The sequence below is a fragment of the Nerophis ophidion genome, linkage group LG01 (assembly GCF_033978795.1).
Source record: "Nerophis ophidion isolate RoL-2023_Sa linkage group LG01, RoL_Noph_v1.0, whole genome shotgun sequence".
NCBI classification, from domain to species: Eukaryota; Metazoa; Chordata; class Actinopteri; order Syngnathiformes; family Syngnathidae; genus Nerophis; species Nerophis ophidion.
In genome coordinates this window covers 35,220,353-35,245,791 of record NC_084611.1, presented here as the reverse complement: position 1 = coordinate 35,245,791, position 25,439 = coordinate 35,220,353, and the positions used below count along the sequence as shown (strand labels likewise).

The 25,439-nt window shown below is 42.2% G+C and overlaps 2 protein-coding genes across 8 annotated transcripts in view; one reads left to right on the top strand and one right to left on the bottom strand.

Moving 5' to 3' along the window:
* Nucleotides 1-1,853: 1,853 nt before the first annotated feature.
* Nucleotides 1,854-22,515, bottom strand: rmi1 (RMI1, RecQ mediated genome instability 1, homolog (S. cerevisiae)). 5 transcript variants are annotated; one of them, XM_061901475.1, is made up of 10 exons: nt 21,519-21,631; nt 21,178-21,365; nt 17,743-17,933; nt 16,488-16,598; nt 13,114-13,263; nt 12,962-13,032; nt 12,763-12,886; nt 9,893-9,986; nt 7,222-7,417; nt 1,854-3,840 (listed from the first exon to the last, which is right to left on the bottom strand). In XM_061901475.1, exons 2-10 carry the CDS (start codon nt 21,188-21,190, stop codon nt 2,928-2,930), a joined length of 1,863 nt encoding a protein of 620 aa, XP_061757459.1. In that variant the 5' UTR covers nt 21,191-21,365; nt 21,519-21,631; the 3' UTR covers nt 1,854-2,927. The 5 variants fall into 5 exon arrangements, with proteins under 5 accessions (XP_061757459.1, XP_061757454.1, XP_061757476.1 ...); XM_061901470.1 differs by having other exon boundaries at nt 1,854-3,843; nt 21,519-21,630; XM_061901492.1 differs by lacking the exons at nt 21,178-21,365; nt 21,519-21,631 and adding an exon at nt 22,361-22,515 and having other exon boundaries at nt 1,854-3,843.
* The window catches only part of hnrnpk (heterogeneous nuclear ribonucleoprotein K), a 20,699-nt gene continuing 16,939 nt past the window's right edge, over nt 21,680-25,439 (top strand). For all 3 annotated transcript variants that reach the window (XM_061901530.1, XM_061901512.1, XM_061901521.1), the window contains exon 1: nt 21,680-21,769. The gene's annotated coding sequence lies outside the window, so the exon portion shown is untranslated. The remainder of the gene's footprint in view (nt 21,770-25,439) is intronic.

Here is a 25,439-nt window from a genome sequence, read left to right as displayed (position 1 = left end):
GCATTCAATTGAATATGGTTTGAAAAGGATTTGCAAATCATTGTATTCCGTTTATATTTACATCTAACACAATTTCCCAACTCATATGGAAACGGAGTTTGTAATCTAAGCAACATCTTGAGGCAGTTTAATTTGGGATTAACGTGGGCAGAATTATTATAGTGTTCCCAATGTTAAAATGATAAAGCCATTGTTTACAACTTTGGTAAATAAATAACCCAAAAATTAATATTTTGTTGTTTTCTTACTGTACCGAAAATGAACTGAACCGTGACCTCTAAACCGAAGTACGTACCGAACCGAAATTTTTGTGTACCGTTACACCCCTAGTATATATACATATATATATACATATGTATATATAAATATATATACATATATATATGTGTGTATATATACACACGCATATGTATATATATATATATGTGTATATATACACACACACGCATATATGTATATATATCTAATATATATATATATATATACATATATACATGGATATATATCTAATATACATATATATACAGTGGGGCAAAACAGTATTTAGTCAGCCACCGATTGTGCAAGTTCTCCAACTTAAAATGATGACAGAGGTCTGTAATTTTAATCATAGGTACATTTCAACTGTGAGACAGAATGTGAAAAAAAATCCAGGAATTCACATTGTAGGAATTTTAAAGAATTTATTTGTTAATTATGGTGGAAAATAAGTATTTGGTCACTTCAAACAAGGAAGATCTCTGGCTCTCAGAGACCTGTAACTTCTTCTTTAAGAAGCTCTTCTGTCCTCCACTCGTTACCTGTATTAATGGCACCTGTTTGAACTGTATAAAAGACACCTGTCCGCAGACTCCAAAACTCCACTATGGCCAAGACCAAAGAGCTGTCGAAGAACACCAGGAAAATAATTGTAGACCTGCACCAGACTGGGAAGAGTGAATCTACAATAGGCAAGCAGCTTGGTGTGAAAAAATCAAATGTGGAAGCAATTATCAGAAAATGGAAGACCTACAAGACCACTGATAATCTCCCTCAATCTGGGGCTCCACGCAAGATCTCATCCCATGGGGTCAAAATGATCGTGACAACGGTGAGCAAAAATCCCAGAGGCACATGGGGGGACCTGGTGAATGACCTGCAGAGAGCTGGGACCAAAATAAAAAAGGTTACCATCAGTAACACACTACGCCGACAGGGAATCAAATCCTGCAGTGGCAGACGTGTCCCCCTGCTTAAGCCAGTGCATGTACAGGCCCGTCTGAAGTTTGCCCGAGAGCACGTGGATGATACAGCAGAGGATTGGGAGAATGTCATGTGGTCAGATGAAACCAAAATAGAACTTTTTGGTATAAATTCAACTCGTTGTGTTTGTAGGAAGAAGAACACTGAGTTGCATCCCAAGATCACCACTCCTACTGTGAAGCATGGGGGTGGAAACATCATGCTCTGGGGCAGTTTTTCTGCTAAGCGGACAGGAAGACTGATCCGCGTTAAGGAAAGAATGAATGGGGCCATGTATCGTGAGATTTTGAGCCAAAACCTTCTTCCATCAGTGAGAGCTTTGAAGATGAAACGTGGCTGGGTCTTCCAGCATGACAATAATCCCAAACACACGGCAACAAAGGAGTGGCTCCATAAGAAGCATTTGAAAGTCCTGGAGTGGCCTAGCCAGTCTCCAGACCTCAACCCCATAGAAAATCTGTGGAGGTAGTTGAAAGTCTGTGTTGCTCAGCGACAGCCCCAAAACATCACAGGAATGGGCCAAAATACCAGCTACTGTGTGTGCAAACCTTGTAAAGACCTATAGTAATCATTTGACCTGTTATAGCCAACAAAGGTTATATTACAAAGTATTGAGTTGAATTTTTGTTATTGACCAAATACTTACACACACAGACGCACACAAATATCTATATACATAAACATACATACATGCATATATACTTACGTATATACATCCACATATATAGATACACATACATATATGTATGTAAAATATATACACACACACTACACATTGACAAACTGTACATAACTTAATTAAAAAAAAATATTGCAAAGTTCAACACTTAAAATATAGTGATTTCTTCATCAGAGCAGCTACGTTTGAGTTTCCAGTGTTTCCTAAGAGGGGACACTGACTCAAACCTTGAAACAAACTGTTTGCTTTTCATATAATCTTGAGGAGTTGTGGGACCCACTCAGATGCAAATCTTTAATAGATTAAAACAAACAAAAAAAAGACGACTTTCCAAACAACTGCATACAGTTAATATTAACAAAGCGTAAACATTAGTGCCACATGAAGCTATTAGGACAAAAACACAGAGGAGCTGTGTAATGAACAGAAAGAATCGAAAATCATGTCTGCTTCCTCGTTTCCCTTTCCTCTTATTTTCCCTCCTGGGGCGACTTTATTGAAGACCCGCGCTGCCCTTGGATATTCAATTATTTTCCAGGCACACGTAATAGAGGTAATGAATGAATGCAAAGCCGCCAATTCATTACTGCAATCTGAATATAAACCCCCTTCCGTTTTCTCCACTCCAAAGATGGTATAGGTTTAAATACTCTTTAAAATTGTAAATTCTTTTTGGTCTGGCTTTAGTTGAAATTCAAATTTTTTTGATATCTGATGGAGGGCACAAAATATCAGTGTGAATAAATGAATGAAGCGTGGTCTCAATGACAGCATGTTATATTCACATATAGCAGATGGGCTGCATTGCAGCATGGACTTCAAGTTCACACATTGTCTCCTCCAGATTGGAAGCAGAAGGACAGCTTGATCATCAGACCCCCACCAAAAAAAGTCTCATTAAAAAACATCTTTAAGGCTTGCGCTGATGTAAAATGCCATATTTGGCTTTTCTCATTTTCACATCCAGCAGTGAGTTCGTTCTCATTACAGCCTCCCCCACCAATTCTCATTTCCTCCTGTCTCTCACCCTTGCCTCCAGCCCCCGATGGACCCTCTCGTTGACAGGCTCGGCCCGGGTCACCACCGCTCTCCTGCTGCCCTCGGCGACCACCTCGATGGTCATGAGGCAGCACATGTCCACCAGCTCCTCTTGACATCGCCTCATTCCGGCATCCAGCTCGCCCCTGCGGGCGGGGTCTCGCCTCATGGCGCCTTTCTCCGCCACCGAGAAGCCCAGCAGGCCCGTCAGGACATGGTCTGAGAGCTCCACGTCTAGATAGCCGCTTCCGTCGGACACGGTGGCGCAGATTCGCCAGAGGCCGTTGTTGGCGCTCAGTTTGCCCAAGAGAGTGACGATGAAGGCTTTGACGAGGATCCTAGTGGAGGCGGGTGGTTCTGGCACGGAGAAGATGTCCTCCAGCAGGTTCAGGTATGTAAATGGCGGCGAGGACAGAGTGATGGGGGGAATTTTTGGCGCGATTTTATCAACTTCGGCGGCCCTTGGGGCGTGACTTTCTCCCTTGACTGCATGATGGGAGCTCTCAAAATTCCTAATAGAAAGCACATCGATTTCATTTCCACCTAAGTGGCTGAGAGCGCCTCCTGATTCCACTTCATCAGATTCAGCTTCTGCAGGAAAAGTGTCCATATTGTCCTCCATGACGTCACCTCCATCCTGTACAAGAGGACGGACAATGTCTCTGTTCTGGGCCCTGTCCACTTCTGCTGCCCCCTGAATGATCGCGTTGTCCAACTCGTCCAGGGTCAGGTCGTCAAAGTCCTCGTCGGGAAAGTCATCGGCCAAGGTCACGTGGTCCGGAGACCGCGGGTCAACGGGGTTGTAGTCCTCCTGCTCGTTGCTAGGGCGACGGCTTTGGAATGAATTGAACGCACCAGCGTTGGGGTGGGTAGAGGCCTCACTTCTAAAAGACAACGTTATACATTAAACTAAATGGACACATCGATCCAACAAAAGAAGAGGAAATTAGAAAACTATTACCACTACAAGTGCGACACCCACTACTGATAGTACTACTTATTCAAACAACCTTAGTTCCTTACATTACTCCATAACAAGGTTGTTCTGATACCAATAGTTTGGTAGCGGTACCAATATATATATATATATATATATATATATATATATATATATGCATATAAACACACACACACACATATATATATGTATATATATATATATATATATATATATATATATATACACACACACACATATATATGTACACATATATAGATATGTATACACATATATGTACACACACACATATATACACGTATATATATATATACACACATATATATATATACACACACACATATATATATATATATACACACACACACACACATATATATATATGTATACACATATATGTACACACACACACATATATATATATATATATATATATATATATATATATATATATATATATATATATACACACACACACACACACATATACATATATATATATATATATATATATATATATATATATATATGTATATATATATATATATATATATACAAACCCCGTTTCCAAATGAGTTGGGAAATTGTGTTCGATGTAAATATAAACGGAATACAATGATTTGCAAATCATTTTCAACCCATATTCAGTTAAATATGCTACAAAGACAACATACTGTATTTGATGTTCAACTTTTTTTTTTGCAAATAATCATTAACTTTAGAATTTGATGCCAGCAACACGTGACAAAGAAGTTTGGAAAGGTGGCAATAAATACTGATAAAGTTGAGGAATGCTCATCAAACACTTATTCGGAACATCCCACAGGTGTGCAGGCTAATTGGGAACAGGTGGGTGCCATGATTGGGTATAAAAACAGCTTTCCAAAAAATGCTCAGTCTTTCACAAGAAAGGAAGGGGCAAGGTACACCACTTTGTCCACAACTCCGTGAGCAAATAGTCAAACAGTTTAAGAAAGACGTTTCTCAAAGTGCAATTGCAAGAAACTTAGGGATTTCAACATCTCCGGTCCATAATATCATCAAAAGGTTCAGAAAATCTGGAGAAATCACTCCACGTAAGCGGCATGGCCGGAAACCAATATTGAATGACCGTGACCGTAACCTTTGATCCCTCAGACGGGTATCAAAAACCAACATCAATCTCTAAAGGATATCACCACATGGGCTCAGGAAAACTTCAGAAAACCACTGTCACTAAATACAGTTCGTCGCTACATCTGTAAGTGCAAGTTAAAGCTCTACTATGCAAACCGAAAGCCTTTATCCACAACATCCAGAAACGCCGGCGGCTTCTCTGGGCCCGAGATCATCTAAGATGGACTGATGCAAAGTGGAAAAGTATTCTGTGGTCTGACAAGTCCACATTTCAAATTGTTTTTGGAAATATTTGACATCGTGTCATCCGGACCAAAGGGGAAGCGAACCATCCAGACTGTTATCGACGCAAAGTTCAAAAGCCAGCATATGTGATGGTATGGGGGTGTATTAGTGCCCAAGGCATGGGTAACTTACACATCTGTTGCTGAAAGGTACATACAGGTTTTGGAACAACATATGCTGCCTTCTGAGCGCCGTCTTTTCCATGGACGCCCCTGCTTATTTCAGCAAGACAATGCCAATCCACATTCAGCACGTGTTACAACAGCGTGGCTTCGTAAAAAAAGAGTGCGGGTACTTTCCTGGCCCGCCTGCAGTCCAGACCTGTCTACCATCGAAAATGTGTGGCGCATTATGAAGCGTAAAATGAGACAGCGGAGACCCCGGACTGTTGAACGACTGAAGCTCTACATAAAACAAGAATGGGAAAGAATTCCACTTTCAAAGCTTCAACAACTACTTTCCTCAGTTCCCAAACATTTATTGAGTGTTGTTTAAAAAAAAAAGGTGATGTTACACAGTGGTGAACATGCCCTTTCCCAACAACTTTGGCACGTGTTGCAGCCATGAAATTCTAAGTTAATGATTATTTGCAAAAAAAAAGTTAAGTTTATGAATTTGAACATCAAATATGTTGTCTTTGTAGCATAGTCAACTGAATATGGGTTGAAAATGATTATATTTACATCTAACACAATTTCCCAACTCATATGGAAACAGGGTTTGTATATACATATATAAACACATACATATACATATACAGTATACGTGTGTATATATATATATATATATATATATATATATATATATATATATATACATATATATATATACACACACACACGTATGGGGGTGCATACGTGTGTATATATAAATATACACACACACACACACACACACACACACACACACACACACACACACACACACACACACGCACACACACACACACACACACACACACACACACACACACACACACACATATTTTCTTTTTTTTTTTTAAACAATCGTTTACTTTGACAGAACTAATACAGTGGTCCCCAACCACCGGGCTCAATTGGTACCGGGCCGCAGAAGAATTTATTATTATCATCATTATTTTTTTATTTTTATTTTTATTAAATCAACATAAAAACACAAGACACGTTCACAATTAGTGCACCAACCCAAAAAAACTCCCTTTTTCATGACAAAATAAAAAAAATAATCGGGCCGCGGAACAAATTATCAAGCATTGACCGGTCCGCAGCTACAAAAAGGTTGGGGACCACTGCACTAATGTATACATGTATCAATTAAATGATTAAAAAAATGTATGTCTGCAAACATGTTTTCCACCAAGCTCATGAAAAAGATGTGCTAATAAATGAACAGAAAAAGGAAGGCTATAAAATGCCAAAGTAAAAGTAATAAATTCTGTATTTGTCCACAATACATTCTCTATAAAGTAAAGCTATTCAGCCCATCCATTAGCAGTCTGATCTCCACCAAGGCCAAACAATAATGTCAGCTACAGTTGTTTAATTATAGCAGTGTTTTGCAACCAATATCATGAATGATACTGCGCTATTTGAGGGTATCAAATAAGACGTGCTGAAATCATTGTAAATAAATAAGGGAAACTGTGTCTTCTAAAGCATTAGCCACACATAATTGTATGTCATAAAGTATTCATACTGTCCTCAATATCGATATTTTGTCCCAGGTGTACATTCTCCCCAGTAACAACACACAAGGAAATGAAACCTCCCTTGGTAAAAATTGCTCGTTGCCACAGCAATAAATGCCACCGAAGCAATCTAAAATGTAAAATGTCATGACGATTATGATGCCAGTGATGCAGGGCTGGGGAAGGGGAGTTTAAACTACTAACTGTCAAGACATCGCACTGACAACCACTCACCTGGATGAGACACTCCTGACAGTGGAGCTTCTGGAGGACTGAGTGGAAATCGGGCTCAGTGTCCTATAGCCGCTGTCGTGAGGGGGCCGAACCGGAAGCCTTTCCACCATCATCTCCTCATTTTGGGCCTCCAGACTGGCCAACAGATCTTGGTCATCAAGTTCTAGGTCCAGACCTCGCTGGTTTGTAGCATTACCTTTGGTAGATTTCATAGTAACACAATAGGGATGGGTATTGATAAGATGTTTCCGGTTCTGATTACACTTAACTGATTGGAGTATCCGTAAACAGTTAATGTGCAGTATGTAGATGCTGAAGAAACAAGTCTGTGTCAGAAAACCAACAAATTTAGCTGAACTATACAGATTTTGTCAAGAGTGGTCCAAAATTCAAACAGAAGCTTGCCAGAAGCTCGTAGATGGCTACCAAAAGTGCCTTACTGCAATGAAACTTGTCAATGCTCATGTAACAAAATATAAACATTGCTGTATGTATACTTTTGACCCAGCAGATTTGGTCACATTTTTCATGGACCCACTGTTACGTTTCGGGAGCGCACAGCTGCACTGGTAGCGTTCCTTCCAAGGCAGAAGACAAGCAGGAGTAGCATGCAGGTAAGATGCAGAGAGGTAGCATCATGGGTAATGTTAGCTGTGGGGCGAGTGGTAATACAAGCGAAAGAAGGTGCGAATCTGGTAACAAATAAATGAATAATTCATTCCCAAGAAAAAAAGCAGGGGGTCCATCGTCTGACGGTGGTTTGGCTTCAAGCAGGAATATGTCGAACAGACAACCGTAATTTGTAAAGTGTGGGCCAAAAGCGTTGCTAAAAAAAGTAGCATTACTGCTAATATGTAGCATCATTTGAAAAGTCACTCGCTAAATAATGAAGAGTGCTTGAAACTCCGCATGTCAACATATCTGTTCGGTGCCACACCAACAAAATGCAGAGGCAACTATTTCCACATCAACACTGTATGAAAAAAATAGTCAACAACCGAAGGGGATAACGTCCGCAGTAACCTACCACATACATAGCGAAGGACATACACTGTTTGATTTCCTATCCATCCATCCATCCATCTTCTTCCGCTTATCCGAGGTCGGGTCGCGGGGGCAGCAGCCTAAGCAGGGAAGCCCAGACTTCCCTCTCCCCAGCCACTTCGTCTAGCTCTTCCCGGGGGATCCCGAGGCGTTCCCAGGCCAGCTGGGAGACATAGTCTTCCCAACGTGTCCTGGGTCTTCCCGGAGGCCTCCTACCGGTTGGACGTGCCCTAAACACCTCCCTCGGGAGGCGTTCGGGTGGCATCCTGACCAGATGCCCGAACCACCTCATCTGGCTCCTCTCGATGTGGAGGAGCAGCGGCTTTACTTTGAGTTCCTCCCGGATGACAGAGCTTCTCACCCTATCTCTAAGGGAGAGCCCCGCCACACGGCGGAGGAAACTCATTTCGGCCGCTTGTACCCGTGATCTTATCCTTTCGGTCATGACCCAAAGCTCATGACCATAGGTGAGGATGGGAACGTAGATCGACCGGTAAATTGAGAGCTTTGCCTTCCGGCTCAGCTCCTTCACCACAACAGATCGGTACAACATCCGCATTACTGAAGACGCCGCACCGATCCGCCTGTCGATCTCACGATCCACTCTTCCCCCACTCGTGAACAAGACTCCTAGGGACTTGAACTCCTCCACTTGGGGCAGGGTCTCCTCCCCAACCCGGAGATGGCACTCCACCCTTTTCCGGGAGAGAACCATGGACTCGGATTTGGAGGTGCTGATTCTCATTCTGGCCTATTATGCAACTAATTTTTATTTGACAGGTTTGGAAATATCTTGTGTGAGATCATGCACAAAAGTGCACTTTATTTGTTTTAAACCATTGTAGTGGCATTTTGTACAAAAAGTGCACTTGAATTTAGTGTTGTTTTGATATGTCATCTTAGTGACATCATGCACAAAAGTGCACTCATAGCTTGTTTTAAAATGTTTCTGACAATCTTGCACTTTCTGTTTTGAAATGACATGAATGTTTGTGCCACTCCTTAATAACTGTTTAATAAATACAGTTTTGCTAAATTGACTTAGTTGTGGTTTCCCTCTCTGCATGAAAGTTTAAAATGAGCATATATTAATGCAGGATGAACAAGAATGTTTTAATGTAGACACATAGAATCATCATACTGCTGTGATTACATGCATCAAATGTTAATTCAAGGCTAAGGCCTAAGTAAACATTGATTGATTGATTGATATAAAGTGTGTATACAAAACATTAATGGAGGGTTTTGAAGTTGTCTAGGAGGGCATTAAATTTTAACAACGTTGACTCGTATTCGATGCATCTTCCAAGCATTTTTTTATCATCTTTAAAATCTTAATTAAAAAAAGACGTGTTGTTGTCTTTCATAATTATTGTGAATAATAGGCAAAACTCCAAAAAAAGTGCAGTTCTCCTTCAAGATAACAAGAAATGCAGTGTATTATTAGTTTAGGGGAGGAGCTCAACACTGTGTCTAAGGATACATAATTAGTGGCTAGCCGCTTTTCAGCCAGACAGGATCGGCGTTTGTGATCGGAGACTTCAAATCGGCAACAGCCACACGAAAATTGTCCGATACTGATCGGTGGCTGGTCGTTCGCCACATCCCCAGAATTGTGATAGTGTACCTTGGTTTGACTGGTGAGCATCCGCCCTGACTTCCTCCCCTTGCTCCTGAGGATGATCTTCAGGAAGTCCCAGGGTCCGACATAGTACCCTTCCCTGGCGGAAAAGTGACAGTGGAATCTAATCTTTTTTTTAATTATTATTAAAAATCAAAAACAAAAATCTACCCTTTTCATACAGGAATCTTGCAAAATTAAGGACCATAGGAATAGACAATGGCCAAATGGATGGTGCCACTTGGATGGTTGCAGACTTATGCGCTATTAAGCGCTTAAAGTTAGGCACATTTATCTTATTTGTATTTTCCCATCCAGCCTGCGGACGAGCCCACCCATGCGTAAGTCAGGCAAGAGTTTTTAAGTTGTGAATGAAAAAGTTAAAGTTCCAACGATTGTCACACACACACACACTGGCTGTGGTGAAATGTGTCCCCTGCATTTAACCCATCCCCTTGTTCACCCCCTCGGAGGTGAGGGGATCAGTGAGCAGCAGCAGCCTGCGCCACGCTCGGGAAACATTTGGTGATTTAACCTCCAATTCCAACCCTTAATGCTGAGTGCCAAGCAGAGAGGCAATGGGTCCCATTTTTTGTAGTCTTTGGTATGACTTGGCCGGAGTTTGAACTCACGACCTCCCAGTCTCAAGGCAGACATTGTAACCACAAGACCACTGAGCTGGGCTTCTGGTCTTCAAGGCATGCTCATTACTAATGAGGCAGACTTTGCAGGTGCACCCTTTTTTTAAAACGGTGCAGCATGGAGTTTTACTAATACTTGTAAATGTCATTGAAATACAAAAAAATAACACTTCAAATTTTAAAAGGCGTATCAAATCAGATAGTACTAGCCACGTGAACGTGTGTCGCCATGGTGATGTAATGTGTGCACGCTACATCTCCTATTCCTCATTAGCTGTGAAAAGAAATCTGTAGATGAAACTTTGTTTCCCTTATTTTTACAACCACTTTGATGTTATTTGTGATGTTAAGAGTTAGGTTTAGTATACATGTTTGTGAAGCTGTGATGTGTCTAAGGGGCTTAAACAGCTCTGTGTGTGTGTGTGTGCGTGTGTGTGTGCTTGCACGGGGGAAGTGTGACAGTTTGATATAAACTTTTTTCACTTAGCACATGGGAGAATTGTGAATCATATTTATATAGCGCTTTTCTCTAGTGACTTAAAGCGCTTTACATAGTGAAACCCAATATCTAAGTTACATTTAGATGGACGGCATGGCGCGGTTGGGAGAGTGGATGTGCCAGCAACCTGAGGGTTCCTGGTTCAATCCCCACCTTCTACTATCCTAGTCACGTCCGCTGTGTCCTTGAGCAAGACACTTCACCCTTACTCCTGATTGGTCCTGGTTAGCGCCTTGCAGGGCAGCTCCCACCATCAGCGTGTGTATGTGTGTGTGAATGGGTGAATGTGGAAATGGTGTCAAAGAGTTTTGAGTTCTTTAAAAAGGTAGAAAAGCGCTATACAAGTATAACCCATTTACCATTTAGACCAGTGTGGGTGGCACTGGGAGCAGGTGGGTAAAGTGTCTTGCCCAAGGACCCAACGGCTGTGACTAGGATGGCGAAAGCAGGAATCGAACCTGGAACCCTCAAGTTGCTGGCACGGCCACTCCACCAACCGAGCTATGCCGCCCCACTTGGGAATTGGGAAATGCACCATTAAAGACCTACTGAAATGAGATGTTCTTATTTAAACGGGAATAGCAGGTCCATTCTATGTGTCATTATTGATCATTTCATGATATTGCCATATATTTGCTGAAAGGATTTAGTAGAAAACATTGACGATAAAGTTCACAACTTTTGGTCGCTAATAAAAATGCCTTGCCTTTACCGGAAGTAGCAGAGGATGTGCGCGTGATGTCACGGGTTGTAGGGCTCCTCACATCTGCACATTGATTACAATCATAGACACCAGCAGCGCGAGCGACTCCGAAAGAGAAAGCGACGATTTCCCATTAATTTGAGCGAGGATGAAAGATTCGTGGATGAGGATATTGAGAGTGATGGACTAGAAAAAAAAAATAAGGCGATTGTAGTGGGAGCGTTTCAGATGTTATTAGACATATTTACCAGGATAATTCTGGAAAATCCCTTATCTGCCTATTGTGTTGCTAGTGTTTTAGTGAGATTATAAAGTACCTGAAAGTAGGATGGGTGTAACCACGGGTGAAGTGACCGCCAGTGTCTCCGTGGGAAGAGGTAATAGTCGCCGCAGCAGCTGCAGGAGGACGCAAGCTCCGCTCATAACTACGGTAAGAGGCAACTTATTACCACAATTTTCTCACCGAAACCTAGCGGTTGACATGTGGTTGGGATCCATGTTCGCTTGACCGCTCTGTTCCATAGTAAAGCTTCACCTTCGGGAATTTTAAACAAGGAAACACCGACTGTGTTTGTGTGGCTAAAGGGTAAAAGCTTCCCACCTCCATCTTTCTACTTTGACTTCCCCATTATTAATTGAACAAATTGCAAAACTTTCAGCAACACAGATGTCCAGAATACTGTGTAATTATGCGATTAAACCAGAGTACTTATAGCTTGGATCGGGCTGGAAAATAATGTCCGCTACAACCCGAGACGTCAAACGCACGCGTCATCATACCGCAACGTTTTCAACAGGACACTTCGCGGGAAATTTTAAATTGCAATTTAGTAAACTAAAAAGGCCGTATTGGCATGTGTTACAATGTTAATATTTCATCATTGATATATAAACTATCAGACTGCGTGGTCGGTAGTAGTGGGTTTCAGTAGGCCTTTAAAGTCTTCAATGTGTGACCAATTGGAATTGAATTTGGGTGCTAAATGGTTAACAAGTCATACAGTACATCAACAAGTCAATTGTTTGATGTCACCTGGTTGTTCCTCTCAGACAGCTCTTCCACTTCCCCGCCCAGGACCTTCACGTTGGACGGCCCCAGCAGAATCACTCCAAGTCTGCAAACCATCTGCCCTTGCAGCTGCAACTTGACACCGGGTCTAGTGGTCCATAGAGGCCATTAAGTGTCCTGTTTTCATTCTGAATTTAGAATGCAAATATATATGTGGAACTACCTAAGAGCAGTGCTCAGTGCAGGGACGGTCTGATACTCCATGGCCTCCAAGCTCTGGACTCCATCGGTCACCTGGGATGAAGATCATGTGGTTATTCGGGGAGGGAACAAAACCTATTTGAGAAACATGATACCCATAATCCACTACCCGACCTGCAGTAAGAGCATGCGTGTGGGTCTGGCCTCCCACGATCTCTGCGTGGTCTGTGTGACAGCAGATACGTCATCATTGGAGCAGTCTGTGCCCTTCCATTTCTGCAGCTGGCCATACGCAGGCTGACTGATGTCCAGTAATGAGTCAACCTGCAACAGAGAAAGAAGAATCAAGTCACACTGCTTTTTTTCTCACTTCAAATAATACATTTCACCGAATATACTCGATAAATGCAGCCCAGGGGCTATTTTTGGACTTTTTGACTGGAGAGGCAATGTTTTACGTCACATTTTTCACATTCATTATGACCATACATACAGGTGAACAAAAAAGAGAACAAGTGAGGATATGTATAACAAACTAGGACAAAAGTATTGGGATAGTATATGAAAGGTGTCCATCTTGTATCATATGCTTTAGTTTTTAGTTTTGGGGTTTGGGTACATACACAAGAAAATTAACTATAAAGTCATTTTTTTAATAAAGAAAAGTTTCCCACATATTGATCTGATTATATATTGGATTGGAATGGAACTATCTTGTCATTGCACTTAAAAAGTACAACTAAATTTGTTTTCAGCTCAAACCCGTCCAAGAGCAGACAGACATACAGTAGACACGGGTAGACAGAACAGGAAAACTCATGGATTGCTACACGGACGGTGACCAGCAGTAAATTAAGAAAAAAAAAACTGGTAAACGTAGTCAATAAATATAATCTAAAATATTAATTCAAACTACCTTAAACATTGGAAAAGTAGGACTCCCTAAAATGTGACTTTGCCGATAAATATACGGTAATTAAAAACCTTCAGAATGTTTTTATAGTTATTTTTTTAATAAATTTGTGTTACTCAGTATCCCAAATTTACTTAAAAAAAAATTCTAATCAAACAATAATAATTCAGGTAAAAGTCACACTTTAGATGTGACTCTGGGTTTTCACTCAGACCTGCTACCCCATTACTGAAAAGTTTAAACTATTCTAAAAAATCAAATGGTCGAAAGGAAGTTGCATCATTCATGTCAGGCTTACCCCTGACAGTTTGTTTGTGTTTTAGTTTTTCCTCTGTGTGTGTGTAGTATTTCCTGTCTTTAGTTCCTGTCAGCGCTCTTATTTTGTCTGTTTCCTGTTTTTTCCCCTGCGCGCTGTTTCCCTTCAGATGCGGCTGATTGGCACCTGGCCACACCTGGCGTCAATCAGCCCGCTCTTTCCTATCCAGTCTGTGCTGGATTATTGTCATGTATTGTTGTTGTTACCTGTCGTGTCGTATCATATCGTGTCAATGCAGCGTTGCGGTAAGCTATATTTGATAGTGGTTTGTAGCTTACTGTCTTTTGTTCCCTGCTTCCAAGTTTGTTTTCATATTATAAGTACAACTTCTGTTTCTTGCTCGATACCTGCTAGCTTCCATGCTAGGCCTTTTTGTTTGTTATCCGCCTCGTGAGGGCTTTTTTTTGTAACCCTTTGGTTTGTTCTTGTTTTAGTATTTTTATTAAATCATGTTTTCTCACTCCATGCCTGCCTCCATCTCTGCATCTTGGGGTTCGTCACAAACTAACTCTGACAGAATAATCCAGCCAAATTCGAACCCCGCAGAGATTTCCATGGCGGAGAGGCTTAATTTACCGTTAAAATTAATGGCTAAATTAAAGAAGAGTTCGGCCGCGTTTCAAACCCTCTCCCACCCACCCCTGTTGTCTGTGGGCCTATCTGGGGACGTCTTGGATCCGTCCCTTGAGGGACCGCCTCGCAAATTGCAGTGGCGTTCTATTCGCCGTCGCCACCTGACTCTTCCCCGATGGGTGCGGGGACACTTGGCCTGGCAGCCCACCGCCTTGTCTTCCCTCCACCCTCCCTTGACTTTGGACAGTTTTTTTTTCTTAACGAGATATTGCAAGGAATTTAGGGATTTTACCATCTACGGTCCGTAATGTCATCAAAAAGTTCAGAGAATCCGGAGAAATCACGTAAGGGATGATATTACGGACCTTTGATCCCTCAGGCGGTACTGCATCAAAAACCGACATCAGTGTGTAAAGGATATCACCACATGGGCTCAGGAACACTTCATAAAATCTCTGTCAGTAACTACAGATGGTCGCTACATCTGTCAGTGCAAGTTAAAACTCTACTATGCAAAGCCAAACCCATTTACCAACAACACCTAGAAACGCCGCCGGCTTCGCTGGGCCCGATGCAAGGTGGAAAAGTGTTCTGTGGTCTGACGAGTCCACATTTCAAATTGTATTTGGAAACAGAGAACATGGTGTCCTCCAGAGCAAAGAGGAAAATAACCGTTCGGATTGTTATAGGCGCAAATTTCAAAAGCCAGCATCTGTGATGTATGGGGGTGTATTAGTGCCCAAGGCATGGGTAACTTACACATCTGTGAAGGCACCATTAATGCTGAAAGGTCCATACAGCTTTTGGAGCAACATATGTTGTCATCCAAGCAACGTAATCATGGACGCCCCTGCTTATTTCAGCAAGACAATGCCAAGCCACGTGTTACAACAGCGTGGCTTCGTAGTAAAAGTGTGCGGGTACTTTCCTGGCTCGCCTGCAGTCCAGACCTGTCTCCCATCGAAAATGTGTGGTGCATTATGAAGCCTAAAATACGACAGCGGAGATCCCGGACTGTTGAACGACTGAAGCTCTACATAAAAGAAGAATGGGAAAGAATTCCACTTTCAAAGCTTCAACAATTAGTTTCCTCAGTTCCCAAACGTTTATTGAGTGTTGTTAAAAGAAAAGGTGATGTAACACAGTGGTGAACATGCCCTTTCCCAACTACTTTGGCACGTGTTGCAGCCATGAAATTCTAAGTTAATTATTATTTGAAAAAAAAATTAAGTTTATGAGTTTCAACATCAATAATCTTGTCTTTGTAGTGCATTCAATTGAATATGGGTTGAAAAGGATTTGCAAATCATTGTATTCCGTTTATATTTACATCGAACATAATTTCCCAACTCATATGAAAACGGGGTTTGTACTTTTGGCAATATAGTGTAGTTCTCCCTCGGTGAGTTGGAACCAAACCTAGCACTAACATTCACAAAACATTGGCATTTTCCCGATACATTTTAGAACCATTTAAATTACTTTATTTAACATACATAAATAATTTATGTTTGACATTTGTCCGTTCAAATCGTGACACATTGGTGAATTGATAATTTTCCCAACTCTATTATTTACTGTATAAGGTAATTGACTGTATGGTTGTATTTTAATTCATTGTATAAATGCATACCTCACACTTACTGATTTTGTTACCCTGTATTTGTAAATGTGTAATGACAATAAAGTTGAATCGCATCAAGTAGTGTATGTGCTGGTGTGTCCCCATTTCATATCAGTTGGTACCTGGACACAGAAGGTACCACTGAGCTCAGTCTTCAGGGCTTGAGCGAGGCCATCGGGGAGAACAGGGTAGTCCAAGTCCTTCAGGTCCGTCAAGAGCCACTGGTCAAGCGCCTGAGGATTCCCGATTGCCATGCAAATAAGGAATAACAGTTGTTAGTGTCAGGCTGGTTTAAACTTAGGCCATGTCTACACTAAGTCATTTAACACCTTAAACAAATCATTATTTAGCCTAAGCCCCGTTTTAGCCACACTAAACCAGCTTTTAACGTCCCCCTCCTCGGAACAATTTTTACACATGTAAGACAGCCGTGTAATTCTTGAATCTCCGGCACTTAGCTTTGTATGGACTCATTGATCGTTTACAAAGTGAGTTTGGAGAGGAAGAGACGCCAGAAAGACCTCGCTCCACACAGGAAGTTATGTGAGAAAGAACGCGCGACAGCCAGCTTCATAATAAAGCGGTTTCTCGGAGCTAACCACTGGAAATATGGAGGCGAGTCATCCTGACATGCTCGTGTTTCTCCTTCTTCTACATGTACAGATGCTTGTGGAAATCACACATCAATACCTTAAGAGAAAGCGATTGCAGCTATTTGGGATACAACACTTCTCAAACGGCAAGAGAACTTTCCAATGTGCGGCCTGGTCAGCTATGATGCTACTCAGCGAAAAACTTTGTCCATTTGTCGAAGGAGAGACAACGAGAATGCAAGCTCCGGGTGAATGCATTTGGACTAGCAAAGCAGACTGTATCAGTTATTGTCCGCCATGTATGTCGAGGACACAAGTTCTCGGTCCAGAGTATATACAGTCACCAAAAACGAATGGACAATGAAGGTGAGGCAAAAGAGAGAAGAGTGTCCTGACCAGATACCTACATCCCTAGATTGATTAATGTTAATTGTTATTTATCATATTATTTACTTGTCTAATAAAGATTTGATTAATTTATGATGGCTTAGATGGGATTCACTATAAGAGGGCCCCGCAGCACAATAAATTCCAGTTAATTGAAATACCACAACACTGGATATTGTTCAGATAAGTTACAGTTAAGAACTTGCACACAAAGCAACACTGGAGGTGACTACGACGTGCGCATTTTCCACGCATGCGTACGAGGTCGCGTTGCGCCGGCGGACGGAGTGGGGCGGGGGTGTTAAACTGTGCCATTAGTGTGCATGGACATGAATAAGGTTAGGTGTGATTTACCCTGGATAGTTTAAACAGGGCCTTAGATCCACTCAAGTCCTACCTGTTGGTTGATTTGCTGTTGCGATAGTCGACCTGCTCCTCCGGCCTCTTCTTGTAGCCACTCCACACATGCCTCCAGCCAGGCGAAAGGCACCCGGATATGCCAGGCGGATTGCAGCCAGGCCTGTGTCACCTGTACCACAGCCTGAGGAGCCATCTGTTTTTCTTCTTCGGGTATAGCTTTAACTTCACCTGTAGCAATGTCATTAAGCGCAAGCAAAGAACCGAATGTTTAGTCGATTTAAAGTTAAAGTTAAAATACCAATTATTGTCAACCAACAAACGAGATTTCTCTACAGAATCTCCTCTCTGGTCAACAAAAGCACCATGAAGATTCTAGCGGGAACTCTCATTCAACCCTTTTTAGATTACCCCAGCACCTCCAAAACCCTCAAATCTAGACTCCAAACACCCCAGAACAAGCTAGAAGGTTACTTCTATACCTCCACCCCAGATCACACCTCACTCCTACCCACTTCTCCAAAGTGGGCTGGTTCAGGCTGGAGGACAGTGTAAAACAACTTGCACTGAGCCTAGTCTATAAAATTCGCTACACCTCCGATACCGAAGTACGTGTCAAACTACTTCCATAACGTAAATGACCGCCATAACCACAACACCAGGGGGAACTCCACAAAACCATGTTAAACCCAGATTCCGATCTAACAAAGGTCTTAACTCATTCTCTTTCTATGCCACATCAATATGGAATGCAATCCTAACAGGTGTAAAAGAAACTGCATCTCTACCCTCCTTCAAAACCGCACTAAAAGAACACCTCCAGGCAACTACAACCCGAGACTACAACTACAACCCTCCCCCCACCACATTCCACCTCCCCCAATTGTAAATAATCAAATGTATATACTTGTTCTAATGCTTTCTGAGCTCACTATGTTCACTGTACATATCCTACGAAGTCAGACCTACACTGTTTCCATGTCCATTTCTCAAATGATATAATTGTTGATAAGCCCGCACCCCCCCCCCCCCCCCCCGGATTGTTAATAATGTAAATAATTCAATGTATATACTCTGATGATAACTTGTGTGATGACTGTATTATGCTGATAGTATACATTTGTACCATGAATTGATTAATGTGGACCTAGACTTAAGCAAGTTGAAAAACGTATTTGGGTCTCACCATTTAGTGGTCAATTGTACGGAATATGTACTGTACTGTGCAATCTACTACTACAAGTTTGAATTAATTTCAAAAACACACGCAGCACGGTGGCAGAGGCGTTAGTGCGTCTGCCTCACAAAACGAAGGTCCAGGGTTCGATCCTGCGCTCGGGATCTTTCTGTGTTGAGTTTGCATGTCCTCCCCGTGACTGCGTGGGTTCCCTCCGGGTACTCCGGCTTCCTCCCACTTTCAAAGACATGCACCTGTGGATAGGTTTATTGGAAACACGAAATTGGCCCTAGTGTGTGAATGCGAGTGTGAATGTTGTCTGTCTATCTGTGTTGGCTCTGTGATGAGGTCGCGACTTGTCCAGGGTGTACACCGCCTTCCGCCCGATTGTAGCTGAGATAGGCTCCAGCGCCCCCCGCGAACCCGGAGGGAATAAGCGGTAGGAAATGGATGGATGGATAGACACTAGGTGTGGTGAAATTACTCTCTGAATTTGACCCCTTGTTCACCCCCTCGGAGCAGGTGAGGGGAGCAGTGAGCAGCAGCGGTGGCTGCGCTCGGGAATCATTTTTGGTGATTTAACCCCCAATTCCAACCCGTGATGCTGAGTGCCAAGCAGGGAGGTAATGGGTTCCATTTTTATAGTCTTTGGTATGATTCGGCCGGGGTTTGAACTCACAACCTACCGGGGCGGTATAGCTCGGTCGGTAGAGTGGCCATTCAGCAACTTGAGGGTTCCAGGTTCGATCCCTGTTTCCGCCATCCTAGTCGCTGCCGTTGTGTCCTTGGGCAAGACACTTTACCCACATGCTCCCAGTGCCACCCACACTGGTTTACATGTAATTTAGATATTTAGTTCCACTAGGTAAAGTGCCTTGAGTCACTAGAGCAGGGGTAGGGAACCTATGGCTCTCAAGCCAGATGTGGCTCTTTTGATGACTGCATCTGGCTCTCGGATAAATCTCAGCTGACATTGCTTAACACGATAAGTAATGAATAATTCTGCTGGTAATCCATCCATCCATTTTCTACCGCTTGTCCCGTTCGGGTCGTGGGGTTGCTGGAGCCTATCTCAGCTGCATTCAGTGTTAAAAATAACGTTCAAAATATAAAACATTCTCATGCATTTTAATCCATCCATCCGTTTTCTAGAAGTCGCATTCATGGAAAGAAGTATTTTATTTATCGGTTAGCTTCAGAATAACAGTGTTATTTAAAAAGAACAAGAGACGTATTATACTGTAAAAATGTTGGTCTTACTTAGAAATGCACACACTTAGTTGTATTCAGAGTTAAAAAAAATATTATATGGCTCTCACTGAAATACATTTAAAAATATTTAGCTTTCATGGCTCTCTCAGCCAAAAACGTTCCCGACCCCTGCACTAGAGAAAAAGTGCTATATAAATATAATTCATATCAGGGCGGATACTCTAACGTAAGTACGTAAGTGTCACGCAGCGAGAAGCCAAAGTACAATAATAAAACAAATCACAAACATACATACATCCATTTCCTACCGCTTATTCCCTTTGGGGGCGCTGGTGCCTATCTCAGTTACAATCGGGCAGAAGGCGGTGTATACCCTGGACAAGTCGCCACCTCATCGCAGGGCCAACACAGACAGACGGCTGCTAGACTTTTGACAAGAAGAAGAAAGTTTGATCATATTACGCCTATATTGGCTCACCTGCACTGGCTTCCTGTGCACTTAAATGTGACTTTAAGGTGTTACTACTTACATATAAAGTTTTCCTTGCCCTTATGTGGGCTCTACTGAGGATGTCGTTGTGGTTTGTGCAGCCCTTTGAGACACTGGTGATTTAGGGCTATATAAATAAACATTGATTGATTGATAGACAGACAACATTCACACTCTAGGGACCATTTAGGGACCTCTTGGGATGGTTTCCTGCTGGCTCCACTTTGGACGGGACTCTCGCTACTATATTGGATCCACTTTGGTCTGGATTCTGGATTCTCACGGTTATGTTAGCTCCACTATGGATTGGACTTTCACAATATCATGTTAGATCTGCTCGACATCCATTGCTTTCGGTCCCCTGGGTGGGGGGTTGCCCACATATGCGGTCCTCTCCAAGCTTTCTCATAGTCATCATTGTCACTGTCACCGACGTCCTACTGGGGATAGTTTTCCTTGCCCTTATGTGGGGTCTACCGAGTATGTCGTTTTGGTTTGTGTTGTGGTTTATGCAGCCCTTTGAGACACTTGTGATTTAGGGCTATATAAATAAACACTGATTGATTGATCGATAGACAGACAACATTTACACTTACATTCACACACCATTTAGTGTTGCCAATCAACCTATCCCCAGACGCATGTCTTTGGAGGTGGGAGGAAGCCGAAGTACCCGGAGGAAACTCACGCAGTCACGGGGAGGACATGCAAACTCCACACAGAAAGATCTTGAGCCAGGGATTGAACCCAGGACTACTCAGGCACTCACTCCTCTTCCATCGTGCTGCTCACAAACATACAATTACGTGCGGAAACAGTGTGATAAAACGGGCCGAAACTATATATTTTTAAGGCTCTATCGAGTATTATACTGTTAATATTCATATACAACTGTCGCCTTTGACCCAATATGTGGAGAAGTTCACATTTAACCTACCTCAAGACCAGAAAAAAAAGCGCCACTATTTTGCAGCTCACACGACTTCCGTTAGAGGCGGGTATTGTACTACAAAGCAAAAAAAAAGATTTTTGATTGACAGCCACGAGAACCAATCAGACTCGCACTCTAAAAGGACTTTGTTCCTCTTGTTTAGCCAATGGGTTTGCTGGTTGACATGCGCACTTTCATTTCGCAAGCAACGGAAGGGGGAGCGGCAAAGCGGGCAAGGCATCGCACTGTACTTTTGGGTTAGTACGCTCTTTTTTATACCGAGTTGTTTTTATTTTACAAAAATGTATACTTACTTACACCACAGCCATAAATCGTGGTGTTGCAAAAATTAAATTGCGGCGCCAAGCTGTCCAAATGAGCCAACATCATTTGTAGCAAAATGGCGACGTTAGCGAACTGTGGCTAACGGCTAGCGTCATTGCTTTGAAGTGCTCTTTAAATTCTCGTAGTTTAACGACGCAGCTATCTCCAGTTTGGTGTATACTAGTGCGTTGTCATCCCCTGGCCAAATAGGAGAATTGTTAAGACCTTTACGGACGTCGTTTTAATGATAGTTTAATGGCGGTCCACTTTACGAAGCGCCAAGCTAACTCGCCCCCAAGCTAGCTAGCATAACTGGATTGCAATGACTAGCTACAGCAATCTGCCTGAACTGTTGCCAAGGTAGTGTTGAAATTAGTAAACATATTATCGCCGTTTCTGTTGTTTAAAGTTACTTATCCATGGACGTTTGACTAATGCATCCGTGAATGCGCTTGTTATTCGTTGTACACCATGAATTGATTAACGTAGAACCCGACTTAAACAAGTTCCATCCATCCATTTACTTCCGCTTATACGAGGTCGGGTCGGGGGGGCAGCAGCCTAAGCAGAGAAGTCCAGACTTCCCTCTCCCCAGCCGCTTCGTCCAACTCCTCCCGGGGGCTCCCAAGGCGTTCACAGGCCAGCCGGGAGACATAGTCTTTCCAACGTGTCCTGGGTCTTCCCCATGGCCTCCTACCGGTCGGTCTGCCCGAAACACCTCCCTAGGGAGGCGTTCGGGTGGCATCCTGACCAGATGCCCGAACCACCTCATCTGGCTCCTCCCGGATGGCAAAGCTTCTCACCCTATCTCTAAGGCAGTGGTTCTCAACCTTTTTTCAGTGATGTACCCCCTGTGAACATTTTTTTAATTCAAGTACCCCCTAAACAGAGCAAAGGATTTTTGGTTAAAAAAAAAAAAAAGATAAAGAAGTAAAATACAGCACCATGTCATCAGTTTCTTATTTATTAAATTGTATAACAGTGCAAAATATTGCTCATTTGTAGTGGTCTTTCTTGAACTATTTGGAAAAAAATATATACAAATGTATAAAAAACTTGTTGAAAAATAAACAAGTGATTCAATTATAAATATTTCTACACATAGAAGTAATCATCAACTTAAAGTGCCCTCTTTGGCGATTATAATAGAGATCCATCTGGATTCATGAACTTAATTCTAAACATTTCTTGACAAAAAAAAGAAATCTTTAACATCAATATTTATGGAGCAGGTCCACAAAAAATCTAGCTGTCGACACTGAATATTGCATTGTTGCATTTCTTTTCACAGTTTATGAACTTACATTCATATTTTGTTGAAGTATTATTCAATAAATATATTTATAAAGGATTTTTGAATTGTTACTATTTTCATTATATTAAAAAAAAAATCTCACGCACCCCTTGGCATACCTTCAAATACCCCCAGGGGTACGCGTACCCCCATTTGAGAACCACTTCTCTAAGGGAGAGACCCGCCACCCGTCTGAGGAAACTCGTTTCAGCCGCTTGTACCTGTAATCTTGTCCTTTCGGTCATAACCCAAAGCTCATGACCATAGGTGAGGATGGGACCGTGTATTGACCCGTTAATTGAGCGCTTTGCCTTCCGACTCAGCTCCTTCTTCACCACAATGGATCGATACAGCGTCCGCATTACTGAAGACGCTGCACCGATCCGCCTTTCGATCTCACGATCCACTCTTCCCTCACTTGTGAACAAGATTCCGAGGTACTTGAACTTCTCCACTTGGGGCAGGGTCTCCTCCCCAACCTGGAAATGGCACTCCACCCTTTCCCGGACGAGAACCATGGGCTCGGACTTGGAGGTGCTGATTCTCATCCCAGTCGCTTCACACTCTGTTGCGAACCGATCCAATGACTTAAACATGTTGAAAAACTTATACGGGTGTTACTTTTTAGTGGTCAATTGTACGGAATATGTACTGTACTGTGCAATCTACTAATTTAAGTTTTAATCAATCAATTCACTAATGCCAAGTGTTGATTACTGGTGTCCACCGCACCTTTAAGCCCAAGGTAATTCATTTAAATCAGGCTGATGATGGAGGAGTAGCATTTTAGTATATGTAAATAAACTGATGATATTGGCGCTGAAAAAAGTAAAACGCAAAGATACAAATTGAGGTGATTTAAAAACTTTTTTTTTTCTCCGCAAATGCACCTCAAAAGTCGCCCTTGCAGTTTTTGTAGCTTTCCTTTCATTTGCTGTAATTTCCATCTGCTTTGAAAGGTTAGCGCGTCTGCCTTACAATACGAAGGTCCTGGGCTTGGGATCTGTGGAGTTCTTTGCGTGACTGCATGGGTTCCCTTCTGGATACTCCGGCTTCCTCCCACTTCCAAAGACATGGTCCTGGTCATAGGTTGATTGGCAACACTAACTTGGCTCTAGTTTGTGAATATGAGTGTGATTGTTGTCTGTCTATCTGTGTTGGCCCTGTGATGAGATGGTGACTTGTCCAGGGTGTACCCTGCCTTCCGCCCGAATATAGCTGACATAGGCTCCAGCACCCCCCGCAATCCTAAAAGCAACAAGCGGTAGAAAATGGATGGATAGATGGGCCCATGGACAGATTCACATTGCGACAAGGCACTATTTTGAGGGTAATTTGGGCAATATGGTAAGGTTTTTAAAAATCCCACAAATGGGAAAAGGGAATAGTAGTGATTGTTGCCTTCTACTGCCATCACACCTACTCATGCTGTAGTGTCAAAATAAATATTTTCGATTTTCATCCTGTTTCACAGCCATTAGTGTCAATGCATTGAATTAGTCCGATTCTACAACCCGTGTTTGGTTTTTGAAAAGTCGGGCTAACACACCTAGGTTATGCAATTGAAAACCAGATCTCCTTGAGTGGGTAGCGACGGAAATGGAGAATGTCAGCCAAATTTGGACTCTCGAAGGAAGGACGAGTGATTTAGACTTAGACAAACTTTAATGATCCACAAGTCAAATTGTCCCAAACATTTGAAAGACAAGCAGGTATTTTACAAATAAATGAATAAAGTCTATGTAAACCCCTTCACGCTGCATTCGTGCACTTCAAACTAATTATTAATAACTGTATTGAACACAACTGCCAAGATAATCCATACTAATAACCACCTTCACCTGGAACAGTATTGACCGTAACATGAACTGTCTTTACCTTCGGATTTAGAAAAACCTTCCATCAAATCAATATTATATATTATGAATCAACTCCAAGACATTCAACATTTTTGTTTCCGTGATTCGCCGTTTGGAAATTCCTTAAAACACACTCTCGCTGGTCTTTTTTTGCCTTGGACCTGCATCCTTTCCAAGGCCTTCTTGGTAGTAGCGTCATGATCAGATCATTTCTTGATGCTGTCTATTTAACACCAGAAAAGCCATTAGAGACGGAAATATTTTTTATATGTGCCAATATTACAGCTGACATCAGGTACAACATACCTAGGCGGATAACTTGTAAGGAGCTACAGATGCCTGGGTCAATGGGATAAGCAATACAATAATGCACGCTAAAATGAAAAAAGCGCACCCCCCCAATGTGCGGTAGGCACATGGCGTATGACCAATCACATTAGAGAGTGTGCA

Excerpts from the sequence above, each read along its gene's own strand:
- rmi1 (XM_061901470.1), bottom strand. Across the intron at positions 16,599-17,742 it reads AACAGCAAATCAACCAACAG|GCGCTTGACCAGTGGCTCTT; the intron begins GTAGGACTTGAG and ends GGGAATCCTCAG. Across the intron at positions 3,844-7,221 it reads GTCAGGAGTGTCTCATCCAG|AAGTGAGGCCTCTACCCACC; the intron begins GTGAGTGGTTGT and ends GTTGTCTTTTAG.